Source organism: Calonectris borealis, chromosome 2, assembly GCF_964195595.1.
Source record: "Calonectris borealis chromosome 2, bCalBor7.hap1.2, whole genome shotgun sequence".
In the NCBI taxonomy this organism is placed as follows: Eukaryota; Metazoa; Chordata; class Aves; order Procellariiformes; family Procellariidae; genus Calonectris; species Calonectris borealis.
In genome coordinates, this window is record NC_134313.1 from 9,493,814 (window position 1) to 9,520,662 (window position 26,849).

Below are 26,849 nucleotides of genomic sequence, written 5' to 3' on the forward strand. Positions count from 1 at the left end.
ACAACCATGTACTAGAACTGTGACTTCCAGATAAAAATGGGGGAAAGGGAAAGGTCCTCTTTCTTCTATCAAAAATAACATTTTGAAGAAGGAAGATTTCTTTTTTATACATGAGTCTTGGCAAATCCCTCTTTGCTGTAATCAGAGGCAGTCCTGCAAGTGCAATGTTCCTCTCTCAAGTGACTCACCGAGTGCCTGTGTCAGGTTAGTGACTTGAATAACAGGATATGAATACTTTTAAGATGACAGATAAAGCCCCACTTCATTCATATCAAAACTTTCTTCCATTTAGATGTAAACATTACCTTATCAATTATCTTATCATTTAAAACAAGTTATTAGCTGAACGCACTGTCTCTTGTCATTGCACAGCGGTAAATAGCCACCAGAAACGGGCAGAAATGACATGGAAACGGAGACTTTTATTTACCTCCCTCCACTGTGAACTCATCTGTTCCTCTACAAGCATAGTACAAACCATGGCTGAGATTTATTGTGTTTCCAACAGAGCATGTTCTATCAAGCAAGTCCAACCTCTTCTTTAGTGTGACTAATCTTTCTGCTCAGTCTGAGACCTGCCCCACTCGTGAGTGCATCTTTGTGACTTCTTGCAAGGGCACAAAGACCGTCAGAGCCAGCCTAATGTAGATATTGGTGAGAAGGATCAGGAAAAGGCAGAGCTCTGCCCCTGCCTATTCCCATGTGCGGTGCAGACATCCCCCAACCCGTGATCTTTTAGTAATTCCAGAACATTGTACATCCATTCAGTGAATGCCATTAGGAAATGTGCATGCCACATTCCTGTGATTTCAAGCAAGAAATAAGGTCCTAAACAACCAAAATATAACTAGCAAGTTATATTTTGGGGCATTATGGTAAAACCAGCTCCCCAGAGCACTGGCTATAACGCTGTCACGGCTCTGTGTTGCAGACTGATTTGCTTTTCAATCTCCCTAATGCTTTCCTGTCCCTTCAAGGTGAGGACTGCTAGAACAGCTCATCAAAGAGAGAGTATATTCTCCTGTAATTACCATAGATCCAAATTTTGGCCAGCTTTGGGAATTTGATCACTGTCTCCTGGTTCCAATAACACTTACACAACAGCTCCCACACTTGTCAACTTTTAGTTTTCATCATCAAACAGGTTGGCATTACAATGAACATCTATTCAGAGCTACTCTGGTGTGAAGTAGGAACTCTGCTTGGGTTTGCTGAGTTTTCTCGTGGTAGGTTCTGTTTGTTTTGTTTAGGGTTTTTTGGGTTTGGGGGGTTTTTTTATTTATTTTACTATACGAAATCAGGTATATGAGCTTTTCAGGTCACATCTTGATCATAAAAGCAAAGGACAAAACTTAATAAATCCCTTTGACTTCTATATTCATATCTGCAGTACTGTATTCCTGAGGGACTTCAGTCAGGTTATTTAACAAGCTAGCATCTTGTTTTCCCCATCTCAGACACTGAGATGAGAGAGGTCCTGGGGCTCCTGCTTCTGCACTTTGTACAACTGATGTGAAAATGTGCTTCACAGACAGGCTTTCACTCCATATTCTTTCATGGCTAATATTGAGCTTCAATTATTTGCAGACAGAGGTGTTTTGGAGTGTTGAGTAAAGAATAAAGCAAACCTTGCATTCCCATCCAGGCTCAATAAGAGTGAAAAACAAAGTTTTGTGCCTCTTCCTGTCTGTCTGAAAAAACCAGCAAAAATACATAAAACAAAACAGTTGGGGACTGAACATTAGTGGATAAATAAATTTGGAAGAAAAAAAAAAAAAGGAGAAAGAGAAACCCTTTCCATGTAAGTAATGTAAAACAGGTTGTTTTGCTCATTTTTTCTATCTGCTCAAACCAGCCCTGGTGCAATATGTTGAAAACCTCCCTGTTTTCCTCAGCCCATAGATAAAAAGTGTCTTGAGTAGTGACTTGCAACAGGAACCTCATCTGTTGCAAACACTTTGAGCCTTCCTTATTTCTCAGAGAGGAAGTATGTGGCCTGTTTGGCAAATGCTGCTCTACATGACAGCGTGAACTTCACAACACACTCATTCGACCGGCTGCTCCTCGACTTGATCAGCTAAACCTTGCTGGCAGCATGAGAGCAGTATTATGACTACGGCTTTTTTGAGAAATACTGCAACCTGGAATATCATGCCTAGCATTTAAAGGTAATCATTACTCTGATACATTTTAGATTATCTGCATACGGGAACAACTTTTTCAATTTTATTTATATAAAAGGCAGTTCTATTTCATTACCAATGACAGTATTCAGACCATGGATTTCAAGTACCACCAAAGGTAAAAATAGAAAAGCCTGCCTTGATCCTTTTCATAAGGAGTGGTACTAAAGATAGAAGGGACAAGGAGTATTTCTACTGAAAGCTCACAGTAAGATGGATGCATAGGACCTTGTGCTAAAGCAAACTGCAGCTCACTACAACCCAAAATATGAGAAATGTCACAGATTAGTGGGCTTTTTATTCAAAGTGTTAGAAGTTTGCGTAATGTGGTATTTCCGTGTTGTTTCGTAGTTGCATGTTTCTGTGAATTACCTTGATTACAGCATTACATTGTTCTTTCTAAGTGCAAAGGTACAAGTGCCTAAAAGCTGAAAGGATGCTCATTTTGATTAATGCCAAATTAAGGAAAATTCACCAAAAAATATACAGCTTCTGAAATCTAAGCTGTTTTTGTTTCCCCACATGAAAAATAACAGGATGCTGGTGATTTCATTTTCAAACTGAATGGGATTCAGACATTACCTGTGAACCTTATTGAGAATTAAATTCTAAGCCCTTGGCAGTATAGACGTGAATATCAGGTAACAAAAATAAAATAGGGTAGAGCATCTCAGGAATGATGAATATCCTAATTTTACTAGTCTGCAGTATTCCTTGCAGAGGGGCTTTACTCAGGTGCTTATTTTGCTTTTTTATTTCTCTTATTATTTTCATTTCTTTATATTTATTAATTCTCAATCATTTAAAATATAACTTTGAAAAAGTTCTTTCAAAGTGATGGACTTTCCTATGTGCCGTGCTATTTAATTGCTCCAGAAGCGCATTTTCTCGGAGAACAGATTCTGTGAGAGGAAACTATGGCTACACGTGCTGCATGCAGGAATGGAAGGTACAAACTGTACCACAGGTTTTTGGGACCCATGATGTAGGTCAGTGAGATCCCAATCTTGACAGGTGAAGAGTTCGTATCTGCCGAGAGTTCTGCCACTGATAAATAGGACACGAAGCAGGACTGGGGCTGTAGATGTTTCCTCGCCTTTCCAAAAATCAAGCAGTAAAAACCACTAGTTGTGTGTTTGCAAACAGCAATGGCTGCAGCGACCGGCGTTCATTAAACAGCATATGCACAAGTGGAAAGGGGAGGGGAAGAAGGGCCAAAGCTTGGAAGACTGCAAATGTGTTCTTAATGGTTAAAATCCAATTTCCACACAAGCCTGAGGAGCTGGTCTGTGAGCAGGGAAAGCCGCCCTTACACCCGCGGGCAGTTTGGTTTGCAGCCCAGCAGCACAGCGGTTCCTCCGAGCTGAGCAGCAGCTGCACTCCTCCATGCAGGGCTTTGGGTTGATAGGACAAGGTGAGCTTAGAGTCTATCACCTCTTCTTCATCCTTCCCAAATCACCCTCACTGAACTATTTTCTTTGGAGCTGGCATAATTACCCGCTTCTACAAGAGAGGAATGCCACCTCCACTCGTATCCCAAACTCTGTCACCAAGTTTAAGTGAGATGGCGAGCAGATTCGCCATTTCAAAAGAATATAATCTATAAAACTGTTATTGTTCCGCTATTGACTTAAATGTTAAAAAATCAGCTCAGCCACAAGATGCTCTACAGTTTCCTGTAAGTCTATTTTTGCAAAGTATCTCAAAATTTCAGAAAACCACCATACAGTTTATCATATAGCAATACAATGGATTTGTATCGCGCTGCCAAAACTCAACGCAAACACAAGCTACTTAAGCCATTAAGTTCTATCACACACTTGAGAGTCACGTGCACTGTTGTTTTAGAAATACTTAGGATACTAATTCATACACTGTTACCCTAAAAACAGTGATACGCCATTGCCAGCGAGCAAGTAGAAACAATCTTTTGTCCCTCCCCACCCCATTTCAAACAAAACTTCCAATTTCTTCCATTTCCATCCCATTTTCAAATGTCTGAGAGTTGAGCCATACCTCAGGGCATTCACTCCACCACCTTTGACTCGACTATAAGCACCTTTACTCTGCCCAAATGCATAGTGACAAGTGGCCTTAGTGTTAAAACCTAGTCTGACATCTGTCATTTTCCTTTTAACCACTTTGGATAAGTGAATCAACAGCAGTGGTCACGGCTTTCCATTTGCTTATTTTTATTGAACACTTCTGCCATGAGTCTAGGGAACATCTTGAACTCTCTTGTCCCTTTCAAGACTTTATGCTGCCACCAATGGTAATTAGTGACAGTAAAACAGCACGGAAAATATAATGAGACACAGCAAACTGTCACGCTAGTGACATCAAAGTCCAAAAAGTCATTGCTCTTCACTGTTACTGTAAGTACTTTATAACATTTGTATTTTCCGTAAATCGGATTCTTCCACATCCAAAGCAGCAGCACTGAGCTGCACGCTCTGTCCTGTTGACTTCAGAGGTCCTTTGAGAAGAACGATGGTTTGTATGGCAGAAGTGAGCCAGGCCAGTTTTGGATGTACTCTGCAAAAATACGAAGTAGGCACATGCCTGTTGTCCGGTACTTAATCCATCTGGACTAGATCACAAGTGGTTTAATTACAAACTACATATAAGCAAACCTTCAAAAACACTTCAGGTGTTTTTAAAGCAATGTTTAGAGTTTAGACCCCTAAATACCAGCTAGGAAAAAGAAGGTGCCTTGCTCAAATGTGCCGTGCTTTTAGAAAGTTTGTAAGTGTGACGTAAAGTTTTCAGAAGTCTTTCCATCATGTACAAATGCTACGTATCACTTTCCAAAGTGACTCATGCACACCTGAAAATTGTATCCACTGTATCTTAAGAGTAGGAAAAAAGCCCTTGAAAGCACTCTGTCCCGAGTCTGATCGCTAGTAGGATGACTTGCTCTCCTGACTCTCACATACTAAGACCCAGAATAAAGGGGTACATAGAGGTAGGACTCTATTATTTTTATTTTTTCCATACTTTTGTGACACAAAATTCAAGTACTGTTCTCATCTAAAATACAATTGCATGTGTTAAAATTATAGATGGGCATAAGATATTTATGCTGCCGTGCTTGGCACCTATCTGGAATTGCACAAAATTTTTGGTAACTACAGCTTGCTTACTATACACTTAACCAGATTTGAACTGCCCCTTTCAAGTACTGCAAAAATGCAGCTAGTACGGCACAGAGCTCAGCAGAGATTATCTGTCCAGGTATTTATCCCACTTCTCTGGCTGACTTTTTCAGCCCTGTTGAGATCTCTATGGCAATGCCCAAGAAATTTTGCTGGCTAATTTGAAGATGAGCCAGGAAAATCTATAATACCTGTAGCCAAAGTACTGGCTGCACTATTCCTAGGCGTATACCTCTTATTCTTGATGGGATACAACTAAGAAAAATGTGGAAGAAATTAAAATTGGGCCTTGTGAAAAAATATTCATAATTAGTTCAGGAAATTATAATCTTGCAAGTAGACAGTGCCTGCCAAAATGAATTCTGATTTCAGTTTTAGAAACTTAGGTGCATTTAAATGGAGAATGATTTTGTGTTTTCTATCAAGAGAGACCCTTTTATTCAAACATGAATACCCAAATAGTTTATTTAAATTTAAGGCTACTTTTTTATTCAGCTTCTAGACTTCTCATATCAGGCAATGAAACTTTTTTATGTTCTTGTGAAAGCAGATTTCAGACACTAGTCAGAAAGGGACTGGCACAGCTGCATCCTCCAGATGTGCCACGAGCTAGTTGCCAAGTGTAGGCAGTGAAAGAGTAATGTGCCATTTGGCCGGTGAAATGGAGACTTCTAGCAAAGAGCATTTGGGAACAAGCACTAAGCAGCTTGAAAATCAGGTGAGGTAGAGTCAAACTGTGCATTGCCATCTGTTTTAGCACTGATGTACTTGCATTCGATAAGAGACGAATTCTCTTTCTTTTGAATGGCATTTTATTCTCTAAGGTGTTTGCCTAAACTTACTGTAAGACATCAAAAATTTATGGTATTAAGCAATATACTCAATTCTGCCAACCTTATTGCAAAAGACAATTAGTAATAAAGTCTCACTGATTCCAGCAGTACTGCTTCTTAAGTTCGACACTTCTCCAGCTAACACCGTCAGGCTCTAGTCTGTTGTAAGTAAAGAGCAGCATACCAAAGGCAGTAATCATCTTTGAAATATTTAAGCTAGAAAAGACTGAAAGATGCAGAATACCCACACGATGCTGCTAGAGCTCCTCTTATCATTTTCACAGGGCAACTGGCAGAAATATATTTTTAAAAAATAATTATCTAACAGCTAGTGGTGTTGAGTTATTTTGCTTTAACGTACAATTTCAAACAGATGTGGCTTATTCTCCTCTGTCTCTGAAAATAGCATGAGACACCTTCCACTTCCAAAGGGTTTTTCTCTCTGTCCTCTGTCAGGGAGAATGAGGACGGGTGCAGTAAAGCCATGAGAAGGAACTGTCCCTCTCATAATATTGTCTGATACTGTTCCACGATTGTCTGATACTGTTTCTTGTACATCCACCAAGACTTTTTAAGACAGGTATCTGAAGAATTCGAACCACTGGCTTTATGCAGGAGGAGTGTTTTGAGATTAAACATTTTGAGGCAAGGTGTTACTTTAAAAAAAAAAAAAAAAAAGAAAAAAAGAAAGAAAAAAAGAGGAAAACCAGCATTGCCCACATTCGCTGAGAGCACAACTACATCAGAAAAAAAAACACAGAACAACGTTCTCAGTGTTTGGCAATAAAGCGACATAATATACACACAGTGCTGAAAACCAAATACGTCAATCTAATTAATTTCTTTGTAGCTTCAGAACTCCAAATGCTGAAAAGAACATTTTGTGTATGAAATGACTGTACGGGCATGGCTTTGCTGTGACTTCCTATTGTGCTGAGGTACTGGTAATGGAAACTTTTACTACATTGCGTTCTTCTGAGCAACTTCCCTAGCTGTGGTTTTCTGCTATTCCCCTGATAAAAGCACCAAAGTGGTGAGAGTTTAGCAAGTATGTAAAACTCTCACATGAGTTTGACACAAGAGTTCTCAAAAGCAAAACTGTATAAAATTGGAGACACCCAAACTAGGTCATTTCTCATCTGTTGGCACAGCAGGTGTTATTCTGATGTTGAATTTCAATGTCTCCTTTGATTTAGTTCTGAAGAGCTTTGACGGAATTAGAGAGTGCAATGGGAAATACTGTGAAAACGCCGAGAGCTTCCGAAGAAACAAATGTGCCGAGCCAAACGGGTAAGCACTCATTTAATTTCTTTCAAGAGAAAAAGATGTTCAAAATATATGGTACATTCATCCATGTGTCTTCCTTCATCCGCCTGACGTAGTAAAAGCGGGCGAGTGCGTGACTGCTGTGGGAGAAGGAGGGCATCCTCTAGACAGTGCTTATTTTTAGGTACATTCTAGCTCATTTTCCAAGAAGTACTTTAATTAAAAAACCCAAATGTCAAAACTGTTATTTGCTGGTGCTCCCTGAAAGATGTTCCTTCCAATTGAGAAAGCACTGAAACACTACTTCACAAACCAGAAATACTGTATTTTAACATACTTGCATGTGATATTTTATACAAATTTGTTCTTGAAATTTGGGGTTGCTTCATTTAAGGTTAAAAACCTTAATGATGTTATGCTTGCACTGAACCTCAAGTCCACTGTTAGGCAATTGCATTAAAAGTAGCACGCAGCCAACTTGTCACCAGGTCTATCAATAAAGGTTATACAGAAATACACAGACCAAGCTGCCAAAGAGGGATCTATGCATCTGTCCTATGCATCCACATATGAAAAAATCAGGTTGCAAAGCCCCCCCGGAGGCTGGTAGAGGTCATGCATCTGAGGGGGAAAGCAAGAGGGATTCAGTGACCTGCTGCTCCCAAACTGCAAGGGAGGAGATGGAGAGTCAGTACAGCCTCAGCTCTCGTGCCGCAATACGACAGACAGCTGGTACAAGAGCTGCAATAAATCACTCCCCAGAGGTGAGGAAGAGAAAACAGTTTTGGTTTTTTGTTTGGGGTTTTGGTTTTTGTGTTGTTTTTCTTAGGGGCGGAAGGCATTAATCAAAATTTGGGGGTTTTCCATGACAGATGGTCCAGTTGTGCTGTTCATTATTACAAGGATAGGGAATCAGCCTGGATTCATTAGAGCTGGAAGAAAACCCACCCCTGCTTTTAGCATGGCCAAGAACTAGCTGTCACGGTCAGCTGTGTAGCTCTAGGTCCTAATAAAGCAGAGACCAAGTACTGTTGATGGCTACGCAGAGGCCCATAACATGAACTGACAATTTATTTTTTTTGTGAAGAAGAGTGCCGTATGTTGATATTCCCAACAACTGCTCTCAGGAATACCATAGCGATCAAAACAGAGACATGCACGCACTCAGAGCGGGACCTCGCTGATGAGCAGGGGAGTGAGGGGTCGCTGCCACGGCTGTGACCAAGTTTGTATCGGTCCTGCAAGTCAGGATTTAGCAGGGCTAAAGCCAACTGCATCCCTTCCAGTGATGTAAATAGAACATACCCCTAAAAGATAACTCGGCAAACATTGATAGCACAGTGACTGCAAGGGGAAATTACCCATTTAGGAATTCAGGGCTCGATCTACTTGCACCCTCCTATATGTCTAGCACATTTAGAAAGGTGCTTTGTCAGATTCTGCCTGACCTTCTGCTGCCACTTGGGGAGGGAACAAGTCTCCCATAGCTGCAGTGGCATTTGCCAAGGCTGTAGGGATGTCTCAGACACTCACACAGCTGAAACTGCACTGGATACCTATGTTTAAGCACCCAAAGGCAGCTTTTTGGTCACAAAAATAATCAGGGGGATAGAATGCCTCTCCTATGAAGAAAGGCTGAGAGAGTTGGGGTTGTTCAGCCTGGAGAAAGGAAGGCTTTGGGGAGACCTTATTGTGGCTTTTCAGTACTTAAAGGGGGATTATAAGAAAGATGGGGACAGATTTTTAGCAGGGCCTGTTGCAACAGGACAAGGGGGAATGGTTTTAAACTAAAAGAGGGTAGACTTAGACTAGATATAAGGAAGAAATTTTTTACAATGAGGGTCGTGAAACACTGGCACAGGTTGCCCAGAGAGGTGGTAGATGCCCCATCCCTGGGAACATTCAAGGTCAGGTTGGACGGGGCTCTGAGCAACCTGATCTAGTTGAAGATGTCCCTGCCCACGGCAGGGGAGTTGGACTAGATGACCTTTAAAGGTCCCTTCCAATCCAAACCATTCTATGATTCTATGATTTAACAGCCTCCATAGCTCTTTAGATCTAACTCTTAGTCTGGATCAGACCAGCATCTTTCATAATGGCTTAGATGTTGCTAATTAAAGTTCCGAATACAAACATCAGTACTGTCATCCAAATCCAATGAAAACAGACTTTTGAAAAGGAACTTGGTACCAAAAGCATATATTGGGGTTAATCCAGTGAGTTTGTATCTATTTGTCTTCCTGAACAGATCAAACTCCATCACCAAACACAGAAGATTTCCCCCAGGCCAGGAACAGCCACCTTTGATTTAAGTGAGGTGGAGGATCCAATCCACGGACTTATAACAGCCCAAATAGTTATTAGGAAAAGCAGGCTTTACACGGGCTCATTTCAGTGAGACTGAATAAAATGAAGGACTGAAACAGAAGGGAAAGAAAGAAGGGAAAGAATATCCAACAAGAAGGGGGAAGAAAACAGATAATTGGAGTCTGCAGACTTGATCTGCGGTGTGACTGTGTTCATTGACCCCTATAAGCCACTCGTGCTGCCCGAGAGCTGCGCTGAAAGCAAAACCTTGTGCTTTCCTCACCTCCAGCGCATCAGTCGTGGTCCTGAGAAAGGGAAGAGTGCATAAGCTGCATTTCCCAAGGAGGCATTTGGACTCCAAATAAGACTGGGCTCCATCTGAAAGCACACTGTATGGGCATCCCTGGCGTAACCTAGGTACTGATAACAGAGTAGCTATGGCAGCAAGGGGTCATCAGGGCTTGTGAGCCCACCCCCTCCTCTTTCCTCCCTTGGGACCCTAAATCAAGGGTTAATCCTTACTGAGCTGCACCTGCATAACTCTCAGTTCCCAAGCTGTCTGGTTTAGATCTAATTTGGGTACGCCAGTGCGACTGCAGCCACACCTTACGGCTGCTGCACAGCCAGCCTCCCAGACGCACACGAGTGCCCTCCTTTACCCTCTCTGGTATACGCCATGCCATAAATCATAGTATTTCTGCTGGACAGTAAAGCTGGGATGATGCAGGCAGCTGAGCTATGAGCAGCTCATTCCCACTCCAGACAGGGACCACGCTCGTGCACAGCACAGCATTTTTTGAGGGTGATGAGCTGGATCTGGATGCTCTCTCTTCTCTCTAATAGTGCTTCGTAGTCCATTCACAATGAGTAATTTGAAGCATGCAATATTCAGTCTCACACTTTGCAAGACATCCAGGGATGCAGACATCTAAAAGTAGCATGTATTTCATATTCATTTCCTACTCCTAAAAAAAACACCAGAATTAACACCTGATTCAGTGGAAATGACTGTGCTTCGATCTTTCCACTCTAACTTTTGAGTTGTTCCATTTCAGATGTAACCTACACTCACACTGCGGAGGAGAGGTTGTGTTAGAAAAACTCAGGCAAATCTTCTTTTTTCTTTTACAACTTAAAAATGTGAGGAGCTCATCAGATCAAATCTATTAGATTGCTGTGAAATTCAGGTGTGGAGAAACAGTGTAATTTGTTTAGTCCCTGTTTCTAGGCTTTTGTGTTTGAAAAGAGCTAGTATGGGTTCTGTGAAATGTTGTAGAGTGCGGTGGAGTATTTTACATGACCAAAAAACCCAGTGAGCTTTGATTTAAATACCAATTAAAATGACGTCTTTTTTGTGGAGTAGAAGGGTTGAAAGGTTTTGGGTAGTATAACCCCCCTTTACTTTCACTCTAATATAAGTACATGTAGTTTAAGAGGTAACATTTGCATGGATGTGGCAGCCAACACTATGATTAATTCCTTCCTTTTCAGAACTACAAATTAACATGCAAAACTGAAACAAAAACGAGTATAAAGATGAAAGTGTAAGCAAAGTAACATGGATCTTGCTAGAATAGAGAAAAAGTCACGTACCCTGCAGTGCATAACGAAATGCAAATCACCGGTACGCAAGGAAGGAGAGCAGAAAAGCACGTTTTCCACCCTTTCAGTATGGAAACAAAACATTTACAAATAAACAGCATAAGTTTAAAAAAGTATTGCTAAAGGCATTGTCATTAAGCTAAAAAAGAAATTACATTCCATGTAGAACTGCTGTCTAACGATCTGCAATGAGAAATTAGGCGACGCCACTTTATCCTCATTCTGCAGTTTTTACAACGTACCTTCTGCCGTATTTTTCTTGTAGTCCTGGGTGAAGATTTTGGTGGTTGAAAAAGACTCAGCACCAATACTTAGGTCTCATTAGCCTCAGGTACTAAGCAGTTTCATAGACAGAGAAGGTGTATCTTAATTTTTAGTGCAGAACAGGGAAGCAATCAAAGGCATGCTTAGCACAGAATTTCTTCAGTATAGTTGAACTAATTTTATAAGTTACAGTAGACTAATCACGGCAGTTGGCTGATTAGTACAAAGGTAGTGGACTAGTCCTGTTTAATTCAGTGACACTAATCAACTAAGAAAACCATGGCAATACGAATACTAAACACACTGTCAAACTAATTAATGTCTATTCCAGACTCTACACATCTATGCATCCATAAGGATGCTCACTAACTGTATCATGGGGCTACTTCAATGGGCAAAGGCTAGCAAGACTAAAAATGCTTACAATCAGTTTGAATATTAAGATGAAATGACCCGCTGCTTTGCATAACACAAGTCCCTATAACATAACAACAAACAGCTACTCAAAGTTAACTGAGAAAACACTGCTTTTTATTTCCTTTAAACCATCCTTAAAGATGTGGAATATTTTCCTTAACACTTATATTCTCATTATCACTGCTGTAAGGATAACAAGTGTAAAATCTCTCCTCTTGAAAATCTTTCCTTTCTGCAGACTCGCAGGTTTCTTTCAGCCTTTCATTGTTATCACCGTGAGTGATTTGTAAGGCCCGGGGACACAGAGGCTGAAAACACAGAGCCAGTCTCAGCATTCATTCAGGATGTTGTTTCTAGGTTTCCATAAACAACTGTCTTCCTTAAAGACAAGTTGACGAGGAATCTATATTAAACGAGAAAATCTAACAAGATACAGAAGTGTGTCTATCTCTCTGGGTAATTTCTTTCTCTCCTCCCCTGAATTCATTCCCATTTTTGCACATGTTGAGCTGCACAGAGTGGCAAGTATGGAGATCAAACCACCTCTGCAAACGTACTGCTAGATGGTATTACTAGGGAACGGGGTGCTGATCCTGCTGGAGGCAGAGGGAAAGCTTTGTCTCCCCGCGTGCTGGTGGAGGGTACTGCGATGTGCAGCGGGAAGGGACCCACCTCCAGGAGAAACGCCGGCAGCGTATTGCACGATCCCTCTCGCCAGGACTTCTGCCAAAGAGCTCAAAACACCCAGCATGACACATTTCTGAATGTCCCACCTGTCGGCATTTACTGGGCACCACAGATTCCTGCTGGATGAGGAGCTCTTGAACGTTTGATAGTCTCAATCTTGTGCAAAGTGCCTCCTCCATCCCTCAGAAACCCAGGAGACTCAGCACCTGTCCTACATAGTGCTGCAAGGCCCAGAGTCATCCCTACTGATGTAAAAGGTCTTCTTATCTCTTTACTGACCTCAGTTCTGCAAATTGCAGTTGTACGATGATTTAATTATAAACACCCTTGTTGCCTCTCTTCTTTAATTGAACATAAGGGCATCATGTGCTACCTCTAGTACAGTTTCCATACAAGGGGGGAGAACAAAGCGCTCTGGCTGTTCATCAAGCTAATTTTAAAAAGTGATGGGAAATGGGCAATAATGGCCACACTCTCATTGCCCCGTTATCTAAACCAATTTCATACCTTTGAAAAGTATCAGTGGTGTTAAATGATGAAACAATTCAACACGCATCTTCCTTTCCTTAAATGTAATGCATCAACTTATCTCAAAATTGTAGCTGGAGGCATTTATCAGACTGGGTTACTTCCTAATACTATAAATACTTACTAATTTTGCTAGTTTCAAACTGAATATGTCTTTTAATTATGGTAATTACTAGAAAAAGTGGTCTAAATTTAGTTGCTTACAATTCATCAAATGACTTATTTTCATTTCTAATATCTTCACATTCTTCCTATAAAGTTATAGGCTCATCTTTAGCTCTTTATGTTTACCAAGTGACATTTCAGAGTGAGATTTTTTTCCCCATTTGACCTACTATGTAAAATATAAGATACATAATGAAAAATCCATTTCTGCTTCAGAACTCTATCTTGGTTTTAAGTGATAGTTTCTTTCTTCTTTAACAGGTCAGGAGAGTGATTTCCTTGCTGTTCTCTATGACTATCCTTCAGCAGACATAAGCCAACCTATATTTCACGTAGGGGAAAAACTACGTGTGCTATCAGAGTAAGTTGATCCGCTTTTTCTAAATTAGGTTTTGTTACAATTGATGCAAAGCTCTGTTTTATGGACCTGGCCCAAACTGGATGCAGTTCAGCAAAATGAACTGAATTCAGAATTTGCAAGGAAGGATGCTTAGCCATGCTGTAAATTTCCGTATAGTTTAAGGATTTGGGATTTCACATTGTTCTTTGATCCTTGGATTCCTCTGACATGGTTTCTGAAGTTGGATTCAGACTCTATTTTAAAGTAGGACTCAGAACACAATTCTGCTTTGAAAAATGATTTTGAGAAAGTATCCCCCCCATGTTAGTGGAAAACAGAGTAAGAGCAAAAATAGTTTGAATCACATAGAAAAGGAAAAATATTCTGAATTTCTTTATGTCAAGTGTGCCTCTCCTTTTCTCTCTCACCCTTTTTATCTAACAACTCCTTTATGATTTGGTCTTAGAATTTCACCCTAGATTTAAGGCAACTCTAAAAAAAATAAAATAAAACATAGCTTTTTTTCTTCTTAAATTTTTTGAGTCTGCATTTTCTTAGTTGGGAAAAAAAAAAGGTCAAAGATTTCCCAGCTGGTTCCACTCAAAAATTTATGATCTCCAGAAGGAAGCAGGCTTAAAAGCACTAGTTCAGACTGATCTTAAGCATAGTGCAAATATGGACATAGCTACACACAAGAGTGAGCACACTTCTTGAAAAATGGAAGACAGCAGCCCTGATATTCTTTTATGCAAAACTTGTATTGGCACACAGTGAACTCCTAGAAGTTACTCAGCCCCACAGCCACTGTTTGCACTTCTTAAACAGAAATGAAAGATTTAATGTTTGCATCTTGTGGAACAGAGGGATTCAAGGGAAGACCAGACAGATTCATTGCAGAGAAATCCTCTGAGGATTTCTAAATTCATAAAAAATATTCTCTACCTGAGGAAGTCAGAGCATCAAAGGATTGGAGGACAGAAGTACTCAAGAGAAGTATCACAGATGACTGATGAATTCTCAGAGTCTTCTCCAGGCCACCGTGACCTACAATGGCCTTTGTCAGCGGCAAGACACGGGCTGACCTTTGGTCTGACCCAGAATGGCTGCAGTTATGTTCTGCTGACAAAGTGCTTTCCCTGCCTCCCTGAACCTAGAGGTCACAAGGCTCAGACAATACCACTAGATGAATTTTCTGCTGATGGAGAGCTTCCCTAAACCAGGGGAATTCTTCTCTGGTAACTCCCAGCTTTTTAAACCTTGCTGCAGTTTGTGTAACATACACTACATGGTACAACAATTGCTTTAGCTCGGAAATTCCAGCTTAAAACCTCACTCCCAGCTTTCATCAGCTACGAGCCCTCGTAACACCACATAATTACATATGCCCATATCAATGGGAATTATACGTGTGGCATATCATATGCATACATGTGCTGCATAGTATGATCTACCGGATGAATGACTTCTAAAAGAACTAGGCTTCTGTAGCAGCAGTTTTTGTCATGTTTGTCTGTTGTGCAGTGATCAAGGGTTTCTCCTAATAATAAATAAAAGCCAAAGCATGCCTTGATGGGAACTTTCTTCTTCCTGATTTGAATCAGCTTGTTCACAGAAGACAAGACACTCCAATGCTCTATGCAAAGCGTAGTGTCCTAATGAAGGACCTGGTCTTCCCTACTGGGTTATGTGCTGATGTTAATAGGAACTGTTTGCCTGCAGACTCTTGCTGCACATAAGCTCTAGGTCTAATCTTTTTCTCAAGTCATTCAAAGCAGCAAAATGCAGTGGAAAAGAAGGGCAGCATGTCAGGCACAACCAGAGCAGGAGTGATGAGGAGTCACCACGGAGAAGCCAGCATGAGCAGGCAGCAGCACGTACTGCTTTTATAACGGCAGCTTTTCAGCCTTCTACCAAAGCAATTATGTGTAACGGCGATCAGCCCCACCAATCCTGCCAGGAACATGATATGTGGAACCCCCATAGAAAACTCCTCACAGATATTTGTGACTGCTCTGGGCTGGCAGGATTAGATAAGCACCACTGGCACAGTTTCTCACCCTCCACACTTGTCAGGGACCTTTCAGGGACCAGATGAACAACTGCATTTAGCTGCAGTAGTCAAAACAGAAGTCCCCCGATGATCCCCCTAATCTACATCATTTCTGTGGCTCCTGCCCCAGGAGAGATGTGTTGCTTTGGGATTTTTAATCATCATAGGGATTTTTCAGCATTAGTAATATTACAGTTTGGAGGGAGATGCCGAGTCCCTCAATTTTTTATTATTGCAATTCTTGGTTCTGTCTGGGAGAGTTGTGGGGAAAAAAAACCAAAATAACATAAATTTCTTATAGATAATTTCATGTCAGCTGGAAACCCACAAACAAAACTTGTGGGGCCCTGAAATTTCCACCTTTGAAGCAGTAGAGACTTCCATTTTTCCCTCAGTATATACATTCTGGACCATGGTCCCAGCAGCTGTAACTCAGAAGGTTTAACCTAAGTGTTTTCAACTCAGCTGTTTTGACATACACTGAGACTCTGGTCTGCAGTCCTGGCGTTATTTGGGAGCATTTATATGAATGTCCACAAAACCAGCATTCAAAACAAGACACACTATTATTTGGACTCAAACTCTTAAATGAAAAGGTGGAGAGAACCCGTCAATCACCAGCATCCTTGCACTAATCACTAAAGCTCCGCAGCATCCCTGTGAAAATTCTTGTTACCCTGCCCATCCTAAGGGATTCAGAAGCCAAAGCCAGCATTCAGTATTACAGCAAGAACCTAAGACACATCAGCAAAAAAAACCATATGTCTAGTTACTTAGTTTCAGCTATGAGGTCTTTTTTATTGGAGTCTGGTCAGCAACTAATTGAAGAAAAGGAAAAGAGCAAACCATGAACCAGGTTCTGTTAGACTGAAAACCTTTTCCCAGGCAGACAGGGTCCATTTGCTGCGTATCTCTACCCTGATGTTACAGGAGTAACTACAGGGCTGTCCAGACACAGCACACTCAGCCATAAGCTGCATATCTTGGATACCAATACAAGTCTAGCTGTGGGAAGGCAGAGCACAACATGGTTTAACCACTGAGTATTTACCCTTCTTCTTTTAACTACAGAAAAATATTTTATTACTTACGTAATTTAAATGGAACAAATGTAGCTTATTTCTGTGTCCAAATTTAATCCTGATGTAGGTTTAGAAATGGAACTACTGTAAATGAAACAAACTTGTGTCTCTTTCTGAATACGTAGATTCAGGAGCACAGACAGAAGGTTACAGGCTAATCTGTATGTCTTAACTAATTTCTAAAATGAGGACAAGCTCTGAAAGTATATCTGAAAATATCGCTTCTCTTGCTTTCACACAGTGAAGGAGGCTGGTGGAGAGTCCATTCCCTTACGACAGGTCGAGAAAACTATATTCCAGGAAAATACGTAGCAAAGGTTTACCATGGGTAAGTAAATGCATTTCCTATAGCCTTTCAACACTACATTTCTACATATACCGCCCTGATTAGTTATTCAGTGTCATAATCAAAACAATGCCAATAGTGACTAGACAGACAGAAATTTTATTTATTGAAAGCCTAAAACAATCCCTTTGAAATCTGACAACATCAAATCCACATCTAAGTTTAGATTATATGAAAAGGAAAATCCTAGTTTTAAATGCTGGAAAGGGTCAAAAAACCCTCAAATGTCATATAAGATATTTAAAATAATTCTTTTGCATGGACTGAGCTCTGATTTTAAGACATCAATAAAGAGACCTTATTTAGAAAGAATTTTTAATATTTACAAAAAGTAAATTTTAAGCTGGAGTTGCTCATGAAAAACAGACCAAAAAGAACAAATAGAAAGACTAATAAGTCATTCAAGAATGTAAACTCTCACACTGGAAGAGCTAAGGAAGGTTCAGAGGTTTCTTGTTGCCCTAGACACCAGTCAGGAAAAAAACATTAAAGCACACACTTAAAACTTTTCTGGCAAAAGTTTTAATACCTGTTTAATTTTAAGCATATGAACTGTGAACTTCACTGCAATTTATACAAGTGCTTAAATTTTAATATGCTTTTATATCCTTCTGAAATAGAGGATTTCCCAAAGACAGGGCACAGATATGGTAATGGAAGCTACTGTCTGAAGCTTCCCCAGGACCATTTTGCTGATAGCCTGGATCAAGCACGCAAGTGCCATTTTAAAATAAAGTGCCAGTAACTCCTACACCAGCTGAGCAAGCTCGGTTACATGGTTAGACACTAGCTGTGGCAATATACAGCAGTGCACCAAGCTATGGTGAAAATCAGTAGGACTAATTCCACTTCCCCTTATCCACAAAGCCAATTAACTTAAGTGGCTGGACTGTTTCCTAGCATAAGCAGAATAATTGTATTTTATTTTGGGTTTATTTACGATGCAAGAAAATACAATTTGGGGTTAACAGAAGTGGTTTAAATGAAAAAGAGGGATTTAACTAATGCCACAGGTATGCCATCAATATACCACATGGATATGGCCCCAACAATTCAGATCAAGGCAGCTTGAAAATTTTGTTTTTCCTAATAAGTCCAAATATTATTCATTCTTCTCTTAGTCTCACAAAAGTTAATGGAACTCAAAGAGAGCAAGATTTTCTCCATAAACTGGGGAAATATGCCTGGACATAGTTGAGAGAATAACTACAGAAAGGCACAGCGTTATTTTTGCCAGTCTCTTTTCCTGGCTAATGCTGCACTTTCACGGCCACACGCTGCTCTCTGTTTCACTGGTGTCCAAATTTCAGAATTTGTTTTTTCCTGCTTCACAGCTGGTTATTTGAAGGGCTGGGAAGAGAAAAAGCAGAGGAACTTCTACAGCTACCCAACACCAAGGTCGGCTCCTTCATGATCAGAGAGAGTGAAACTAGGAAAGGTGAGAAAATACGATCTTTTTTTCCCCCTTGATCTCAGGCATTAACAGTTTTACAGCTCTTTAATTCACTCCCTGTCCTGCTTCATATGGATCAGTCCAAAACCAGAAAATGTATGTAATGGGAAGGCAAAGGCACCCAGTGCAGCATGCCAACCTTCACCAGTCACCTACGTTACGAGCGGTGCTGGAAACAGGGTTAGTGATGGCCGTGGAAAGTTCCACAGGCATCAGCACAAACAAGACACAGTTGTTTAAACACTATTATTTACTTTGGTCTCATGCAAAGCTTATGAGGCAGTGGGACTTTTCAAATGGAGGAAAAGTCACAGCTTTGCCTTGGTCCACAAAAGATTGCCTGAAGAAGCTATAAAATACACACCAAGTAGCGGGGGTGGCTGATAAGTGCATTTCCTATATAAACAGGTGGTTCTTTTATTTACTTTTTAAAAATGACATGTCTTCAGTTTTATTTTCTTTCATAGCAATTTTATTGTTATATGGGAATTGCACTGTACACACTTTATACTTTTATTCTCTCCAATGGGAATACATCTCCCATTGGGCAACGTGATATCTTCCCTTTTTCCGAAGCACCAGAACACATCCTAATATCATGATACTACAGTTAGAAGGAAATAATAAATCATCTACTCTGACCTCTGTCATACCACAGGCCAATTAGTTTCATAATACCTATACTAAATTCAAAGAAATTTAGGATCAACGTTCAGTCCTTACCAACTAAACGCTGCACAATAGTTTTAAACAAAGATACAGGAAAATCCAAGTTGTCATCTCCTGCCAGGACTGCATTATCAGGTATCAGCTACTGCATTGTTGGGAGCTGACTAAATCAGCATATCAGCACATGAGTCTGGTCCCCCTCTTCAGAGGAAGGCAAACGACCTCTGTAAAGGTCAATTTCCTTTACACCATTTCAAAAAATCCCATATGTAGTGGTTTAACCCCAGCCAGCAACTAAGCACCACACAGCCGCTCGCTCACTCCCTCCCCCACAGTGGGGTGGGGGGGAGAATCAGAAAAAAAAAGTAAAATTCGTGGATTGAGATAAAGACATTTTAATAGAACAGAAAAGGAAGGGAAAATAATAATAATAATAATGATGGGGGGAGAATCAGGAAAAAAATAGTAAAATTCGTGGATTGAGATAAAGACATTTTAATAGAACAGAAAGGGAAGGGAAAATAATAATAATAATAATGATAGAATATACAAGATGAGTGATGTACAATGCAATTGCTCACCACTTGCCGAACAATGCCCAAATAGCGACCGTGGACCACGCCTCTTATTTGTATACTGAGCATGATGTCATATGGTATGGAATACCTGTTGGCCAGCTGGGCCAACTGTCCTGGCTATGCTCCCTCCCAGCCTCTTGGGCACTTGGCAGAGCATTGGAAGCTGAAAAGTCCTTGACTAACAGGGTACTTAGCTACAACTAAAAACGTCAGTGTGTTATCAACATTCTTCTCATACTAAATCCAAAACACAGCACTAGGAAGAAATTTAACTCTATCCCAGCCAAAACCAGGAAAAATAATGGAAAAACACACCAGAAATTTAAATTCAATCAAATTCTCAGGCCCTGATGTTGGACCATTTATTCCCTTTCTTATACTTAAGTATATATATAAAGTATACTATATAAGTAGAAATTAGGATGGCCATTCAGTGTTTTTCAGATCTTTCTGGGACCTTTTGGATCATGGCACCACATTTTATGGATATTCTGGCTGTGGTCACTGCTATCCATCCAGAATTAGAGCACTACTTTGGTGTAATTAGTTCTCCTCTTTCTCTAGGGTTATATTCCTTGTCGGTGCGGCACAGGCAAGTGAAACATTACAGGATCTTCCGCCTTCCAAATAACTGGTATTACATCTCTCCACGGCAAACCTTTCAGTGCCTTGAAGACCTTGTGAATCACTACTCAGGTAAAAAGAACTGCAGAATGAACATATTTTCCACTGGCAACTGCAAAATTATTTATCAAGGGTCCAGAACAAGAAGTTTTGCCTATGCCTGAGACTTGCAACTACTGCCACAGAACAAGTAATGGAAAAACTTTTGGTTTATATCTTTTACTTTATTTTTGACCCTAAATACAAATATGCTAACCTCAACAGTACAACTGAAATCAACCCAAGAGCTTAGCCAAATAAAGACATACAGGCTCTGCAAGTCACGATTCTGGGTCCCAGGGCCAGAGTTCAACTCCTGGCTCCCTTTGTTTACCAGCATGGACATGTCTGCCATTCATTTATTTACCATATAGACAGACAGATAGTGTCAGGACATACAAGACCAGGTTCTGCAATCACGTTTCTCTTAGGAACCACTACATCACACAACCTTATCTGCAGCAGAAAATTCTCAAAGATGTTGTTAGTTTCTTCGTTATTACTTTAGAAGAGTATGGTTGGATTTTATCAAAAGAAGTTATCTCGAGAGGCTCAAGCTATTAGCTCAAATCTAGATTCAGCTGTCATTTTTACTAATATCAGTCCAGTGGATGACACCTGTTTCAATGATAGTTTTCCAGATTTATGGCAATTTAACCTGTGTCAGAGAGATAATTTGACAAACAACACAATTAAGTGGCTGCAGTTACCATGCATTAAAATGAGAACATTTTAAAATGAGGAAGGAAGATTGCAATAAGTTAATTGCATAAAAGTTACAAGAGAACAATAGGTTCTGTGCTTTAATTAGTAATGGGTACTCTGTAATTTTAAAAGTGTAAAACTACCATATCTGTATATTTCATGGGTAAATGAAAAAGTGTGTTGGCCAAAGAGTACTCTGATAAACTGGGGAGAAAAGCCATATTCACATTCAAAACATGCAAAAAGAAACTTTCAAATCCAATGATATAAACAGAAGAGTAAGAATTTGGACAGGATTCTTTTTTTGTTTTCTTTTTTTATTTTAGTTAGCTGACACCTTTCTCCATTTAGAAAGAAGCAAACAATCGAAGCCTAAAATCTGGGGGGGGAATGGACGGATGTAAAACTTGTAACTATTAACATTTTTACTTGATTTATATGTGTAAGAGGAGACATAGTGAGATTTAGCTCTCTTCCTTCCCCCACCATGATATGATACAGAATCTCACCCTGAAATAGGGTTCAGAGATGTAAAACACTAGCATTCAGCCACGATGTTCTCTACTTGAGCAGAAGAACACATGCAATGTTCCTAGTGGAGCAAGGAGAAGAGGGTAGAGAGAAGAAACATAGATGAAAGTAATATGTGAACCTTGATTCATTCCATAGCCATGTTCCACAGCAGAATAGGTGCACATACAGTCCAGTCTGAGTGGTTGCATCTTGCATCTATTTTACACTCTGTTTGATGGGAGGCAAAAGCAGAACTCACTGAGGACGCAGTAAACCTGGGTTTAAGTCCCTCCTCTGTCACAAACTTCCTTCTAGACTTTGGGCAAGTCACTTTAACTTTTTGTGTCTCAGTTCCTTACTTGTCCTGTGGGAAATATACCCCATGATAAATTAAAGGGCAAAGGTATGAGGAAAGGAAAAAGTTAAGCCTGTGTTACAGTGTCCTTACTGAGAACACGCGATTTATTGACTACTACTACTGTGTCTAAAACTGTTTACTTGAGCACACACCAGGGAAGGAAAACAGTGAAGGTAACAGTGAGCAAAGATTAACTGTCCGTGTGTTCATTTCCCTGTTCAGAAGTTGCCGATGGTCTCTGCTGTGTCCTTACGACACCTTGTCTTACCCAGTGCACTAACAACAACAGCGTAACGAATCAAGTTCCTCCTGTGGTGATGCGGAATAAAAACTTCAGCTGGAGAAATATTCACAGGTACCACATACAACACAGGCTGCCAGAAACAACAAGGTTTTTTTCCAGCCTTGCATATACTTATACCTACAACACAGAAGAAACAGCCATTTCCTTCTCCTGAGACCAGTTTTAAAGATTAGACAATCTTCAAAGCTGCTGACAGCAGGTTAACCCATGAAAACTGGATGTTCAGCTCTCTAACTGATCAACTTGGTCTAACTTTGAAAGAAAGTATAGTTAACATTCAGTCATTTCTCCTAGCCAGCTAAGAGTCAGGCCACACATGCAGTCCCTTTGGGACCCATGAGTCCTCTCCACCAGGGGAGGAGGAATAAGAGCCAGGCCATAAAGCCTAGTCAGATCCACCACCAATGGCACGCTAACATGCGGTGGCTAACAGGAGAGCCCCGACAGTCAGAAATGGCTCCCCCTTGATCACATGGTGGCCATCCATGAAGCAGCACAAGTGCAATGAACACATTATCCCAGCATAATTCTTCCCTGCTGTGTCTGCCTCAATGCACAGCCCAACTCGAGGTTCATGAGATTTCTAATATCATGACTGCAACTAGAGAAAGTAGGTCAGGTTTCAGAAGCTGGTGAAACAACCACCTTCAGAAACAAAAGCACCTCTTATTTTTGAAGTGTAAATTTCCCTCCACTACCCTTCCTTCTCAAAGCATATTCATTTGCTTACAAATGCAAGAAAATTTTGTGCAGTAGAGGCCTTTTTTCCTACCGGTTAAGAAGAAAGAGAGAAAGTATATAGATGTTATTTCCTTTTGAGATGCAGAAAAATGTTTAGATACTACTGTCGTACTGATTGTTTCGGAAAATCACTACATGACAGAAATGTTTGGTGATTTATGAGACAGGAAATTTTTTACGGAACAAAATTAACATCATTTGGTTTAACAACTATTAATATTATACTAATAGGCTCAGTTCAAGTAGCTGAAACGGTAACAAAATTTTGTTCTTTTAAAGGCTGGAGGTGACTGAAGATACTAAGAGTACCCTGGCAGCAATGGATGATTCTTGTTTCAGCTACGGCCTGAGGGAAAGTATCGCTTCCTATCTCTCCTTAACAGAGGATGACAACGCTTCTTTTGCAAGTGCCAGAAAGAAGAAAGCCCAGTCTCTTATATACACAGGGAGCAAACGTAAAAGTACCCTTCACTTGCCACCTACATATTATGAAGACTAAATGTAAGACAACCAGGGGAAAAAAAAAACAACTGAGGATTTAGAAGAGAAACCCAGAGCATCCTGCGGTCCTGCAGTCCTTCGACAGACGAGGTATATAAGCACACCGGCTGATGATCAAACGCTGGCAATGCTTCTGCGTTTCCTCTTCTGAATGTTAACCAGAGACCTTCTTAAGGGTGCTATCTCAGCATATGCTGGGAACATCCCCAGTGCACCTGAAATTAGAACCTCCTCACAGCAGGATAAACTGAGGCAGACTCTAAGTCAAGAGCGAAGTGAGGCAGATGACTCTTCAGCAAGGGTGATGCCCACCATTGTACAAAGGTGATTGCATAAGGAAGGACTAACTACAGCTCAGGAACTTAATTTAAGTCTTACTCTGGTATTCTCCACAAGGCTGAAAACCATCTGTACAGAACCTACCCACACTGAGAAGAGGAGCCTTTTTCTTCTCCATATAGAATAATTCATTGTCATTGACAATGGGTCAGAAAGCTGTCAATAATCCCAATTACATCCAAGAAACACCTGATTATATTGACTCCATACTTCTGTCATTTTTATCTTTTAGGGGAAAAAAATAAAATAATTTACTGTCCAAGTGGCATTTAAATCAACTGCTGGTAATGGCCTGCAGTGTCACAAAGTGGTCACAAAATTAAGAACAGGCTTAACTCACTGAGAAAAGCAGTTCCTGCTTAGCCCTGAGCTGGGAGTACAGGCATATCCAAAAGCATAACACAGCTGCTCATAGTCTAGCAGATATACAACAGATTACAAAGGGGTTTTTAAGTGAAAAGTAAAATGTGGTAATATCATGCCTAACTGCAAAGGTAGGCTTGCAAAGGTGTGAGCTTTTTTGTGTAGAGGACCAGATTTTAACCTCATCTCCTGAAGGTACCCCCATATTTATGTATAGTATTTATATTAATAGCAGCTTTTTTAACAATTAAACTAAGAGAGCAAATCAGCAACAGTGGATGTTAAAGAGTTTTCTGAATTTCTTGTCTGAAAAGAGTTATGTCAAATAGTAATGACACATTTCATTAAACTGCTTAAAGATTTGTAACTGGATTATCTGAAATTTCATGAATTAGAGAATTTTTCTCTATATGTGTACCCTTTGCTAAGTGATAAAGGAGCAGCTAGCATGGTCTTTTGAACCTGACTTGTGATTGCTTTCTAAATCAACTAGTCACTCACATCTGGGGGTGTAAAATGCTGCAATTTATGTTCTCGAGCTGATATACTGATATATTTCAATCTAATATACTGTCATACCTTTTTGCACAGATTTGAGTAAGGAAGGTGTGGAGAGATGGGGAATTGTTTGTTTTTTTTTTTTTCTCTCTCCCCTCTGTAAATACCTCTTAGCACAAATCTGTGTGCTCTTTAGATCTTGTAAAAGATCATTTGCACTAGCAAGAAAGATTCAGAGATCAAAATAGTTCACAATCTATTTAAACATATTTCAGAACTTAAAGGATGAATGTAATTTGGCTGGTAAACATTGAACACCACAAAGCAAAACGAACTCAGGAACTCTAGGCGTTTGTATAATCTCATTACTGTTACTGATCATTAATATGTTATGGTGACTGCATTTTATCTGGTGAAATGTATATGGGGAGCATTACAGATTTCTAAGTCATGACTTGTATTTATTCATTAAAATAATATCCAGTAGTTACTTTGTATTGCTTTTAGAAAATGGAAAACATAGCGTGCAACTAGCACAAACACCCCGTCTTGCAATGACTCTGCCAGAAGGTGTCTTTGATGGAACGCAACAAAAGAATCCAAGAGCCCATGTAACTGGGCAGCACTTGGAACATGCTCTGTAGGAAGGGGATAAGACTTGTTCTGATGACGACAGGTTCACACAATCACAGAATGGTTGAGGTTGGAAGGAACCTCTGGAGGTCACCTGGGGCAAGCCCCCTGCTCAGGCAGGGCCACCTAGAGCTGGTAGCCCAGGACCATGTCCAGATGGCTTTGGAATATCTCCAGGGATGGAGAATCCACAACTTCCCTCGGCAACCTGTGCCAGCGCTCGGTCACTCTCACGGTACTGTTGTGAGAAGGTGACAAAAGCTTATGAATTGTACTGTAAGGGATGGCTAGATTTCACAGATGGTTACGGGGAAATTCTGTGAGGTCTGGCCATTTCTCACAAATAACTGAAAGAATATATTGGGGACCTTTTGGGAAGCACGATCTTGCAAGGGCCGACAGCACCAGGGTGATTCTATACAAATCTAAGACTACCTTAAGAAACAATATCAGAAATACCAAATTTGGGTAGGGATGTAGCAAAACTGGGACCAATGGAGAAAAAGTAATCAGAGGTGGTTGGTTTGTTTGAGAGGGAATGAGGCTGGTAAAGGGGAAGAAAAAGGAAATGGGAAAGGGGGGAAGAAAGGGGATCTAAAGGGCAGCTAATCCTAGGATCAGGGGTATTTAGGGTCCATGTCAGACAGCCCTGCATCTGACTGCAGTAGTTTTCAGTAGGGCGATAAATCCGCTCTTTCCACCATTGGCTGACCTGCTTCCATCGCCAGGAGGGACCTGGTGTCTTCCTTTGCGTTGGGTGGAGGAAGCCTGGGAGCTCTCGTCCTGACACCCACCAGGGAATGCCTGGAAGGGACACGTAACATATCTGCCCTCCACAGCCTCCTGCAAGAGATGCAGGCAATCCATCCCATTGATCCACTCTTCTATATCGTAACTGCACTGGTAACTAAATCAATTAATCAAAAGATGAAGTCAAACACCATATTAATGCTCTTAAATGATTTAAAACAAGACCATAATCACTGAGACTACTTTTTTCTAATCATACGACTGAAAGATGAAATAAGTTATAACAAGTCCCCATGACAGCTTTGCATCGATTTTGTACTATCTTTTTTCAGATCTGTTCCAAAAAAAATCTATTATAGGGCAGACAGAGGAAACTCAAAAGCATTTTGCTATTTCAAGTGCACGTCTTCTTGTAGAGAAAGTTTCATACATCAAAGCTCTCTGCATGCTAAGAAACAGCATCATTTTTTTATGCATGACAAAGACGCAAACAAGGAGCGCAAAACTGACTTTTGCAGAAAAGCTGTATTGCTTCATGGGATTTTCCCTCAGGAAA

The 26,849-nt window shown here is 40.4% G+C and overlaps 2 protein-coding genes across 4 annotated transcripts in view; one reads left to right on the plus strand and one right to left on the minus strand.

Moving 5' to 3' along the window:
- TG (thyroglobulin) overlaps positions 1 to 26,849 on the minus strand; it is a 162,497-nt gene that overhangs the window by 37,017 nt on the left and 98,631 nt on the right. The gene's annotated exons all lie outside the window — the stretch shown is intronic.
- SLA (Src like adaptor) lies at positions 1,907 to 25,396 on the plus strand. Of its 3 annotated transcripts, XM_075141135.1 has the most exons (9): positions 1,907 to 2,168; positions 2,720 to 2,824; positions 7,368 to 7,461; positions 13,669 to 13,768; positions 17,121 to 17,207; positions 18,560 to 18,663; positions 20,490 to 20,621; positions 22,387 to 22,519; positions 23,489 to 25,396. In XM_075141135.1, exons 3-9 carry the CDS (start codon positions 7,401 to 7,403, stop codon positions 23,706 to 23,708), a joined length of 837 nt encoding a protein of 278 aa, XP_074997236.1. In that variant the 5' UTR covers positions 1,907 to 2,168; positions 2,720 to 2,824; positions 7,368 to 7,400; the 3' UTR covers positions 23,709 to 25,396. The 3 variants fall into 3 exon arrangements, with proteins under 3 accessions (XP_074997236.1, XP_074997235.1, XP_074997237.1); XM_075141134.1 differs by lacking the exon at positions 2,720 to 2,824; XM_075141136.1 differs by lacking the exons at positions 1,907 to 2,168; positions 2,720 to 2,824; positions 13,669 to 13,768 and having other exon boundaries at positions 7,377 to 7,461.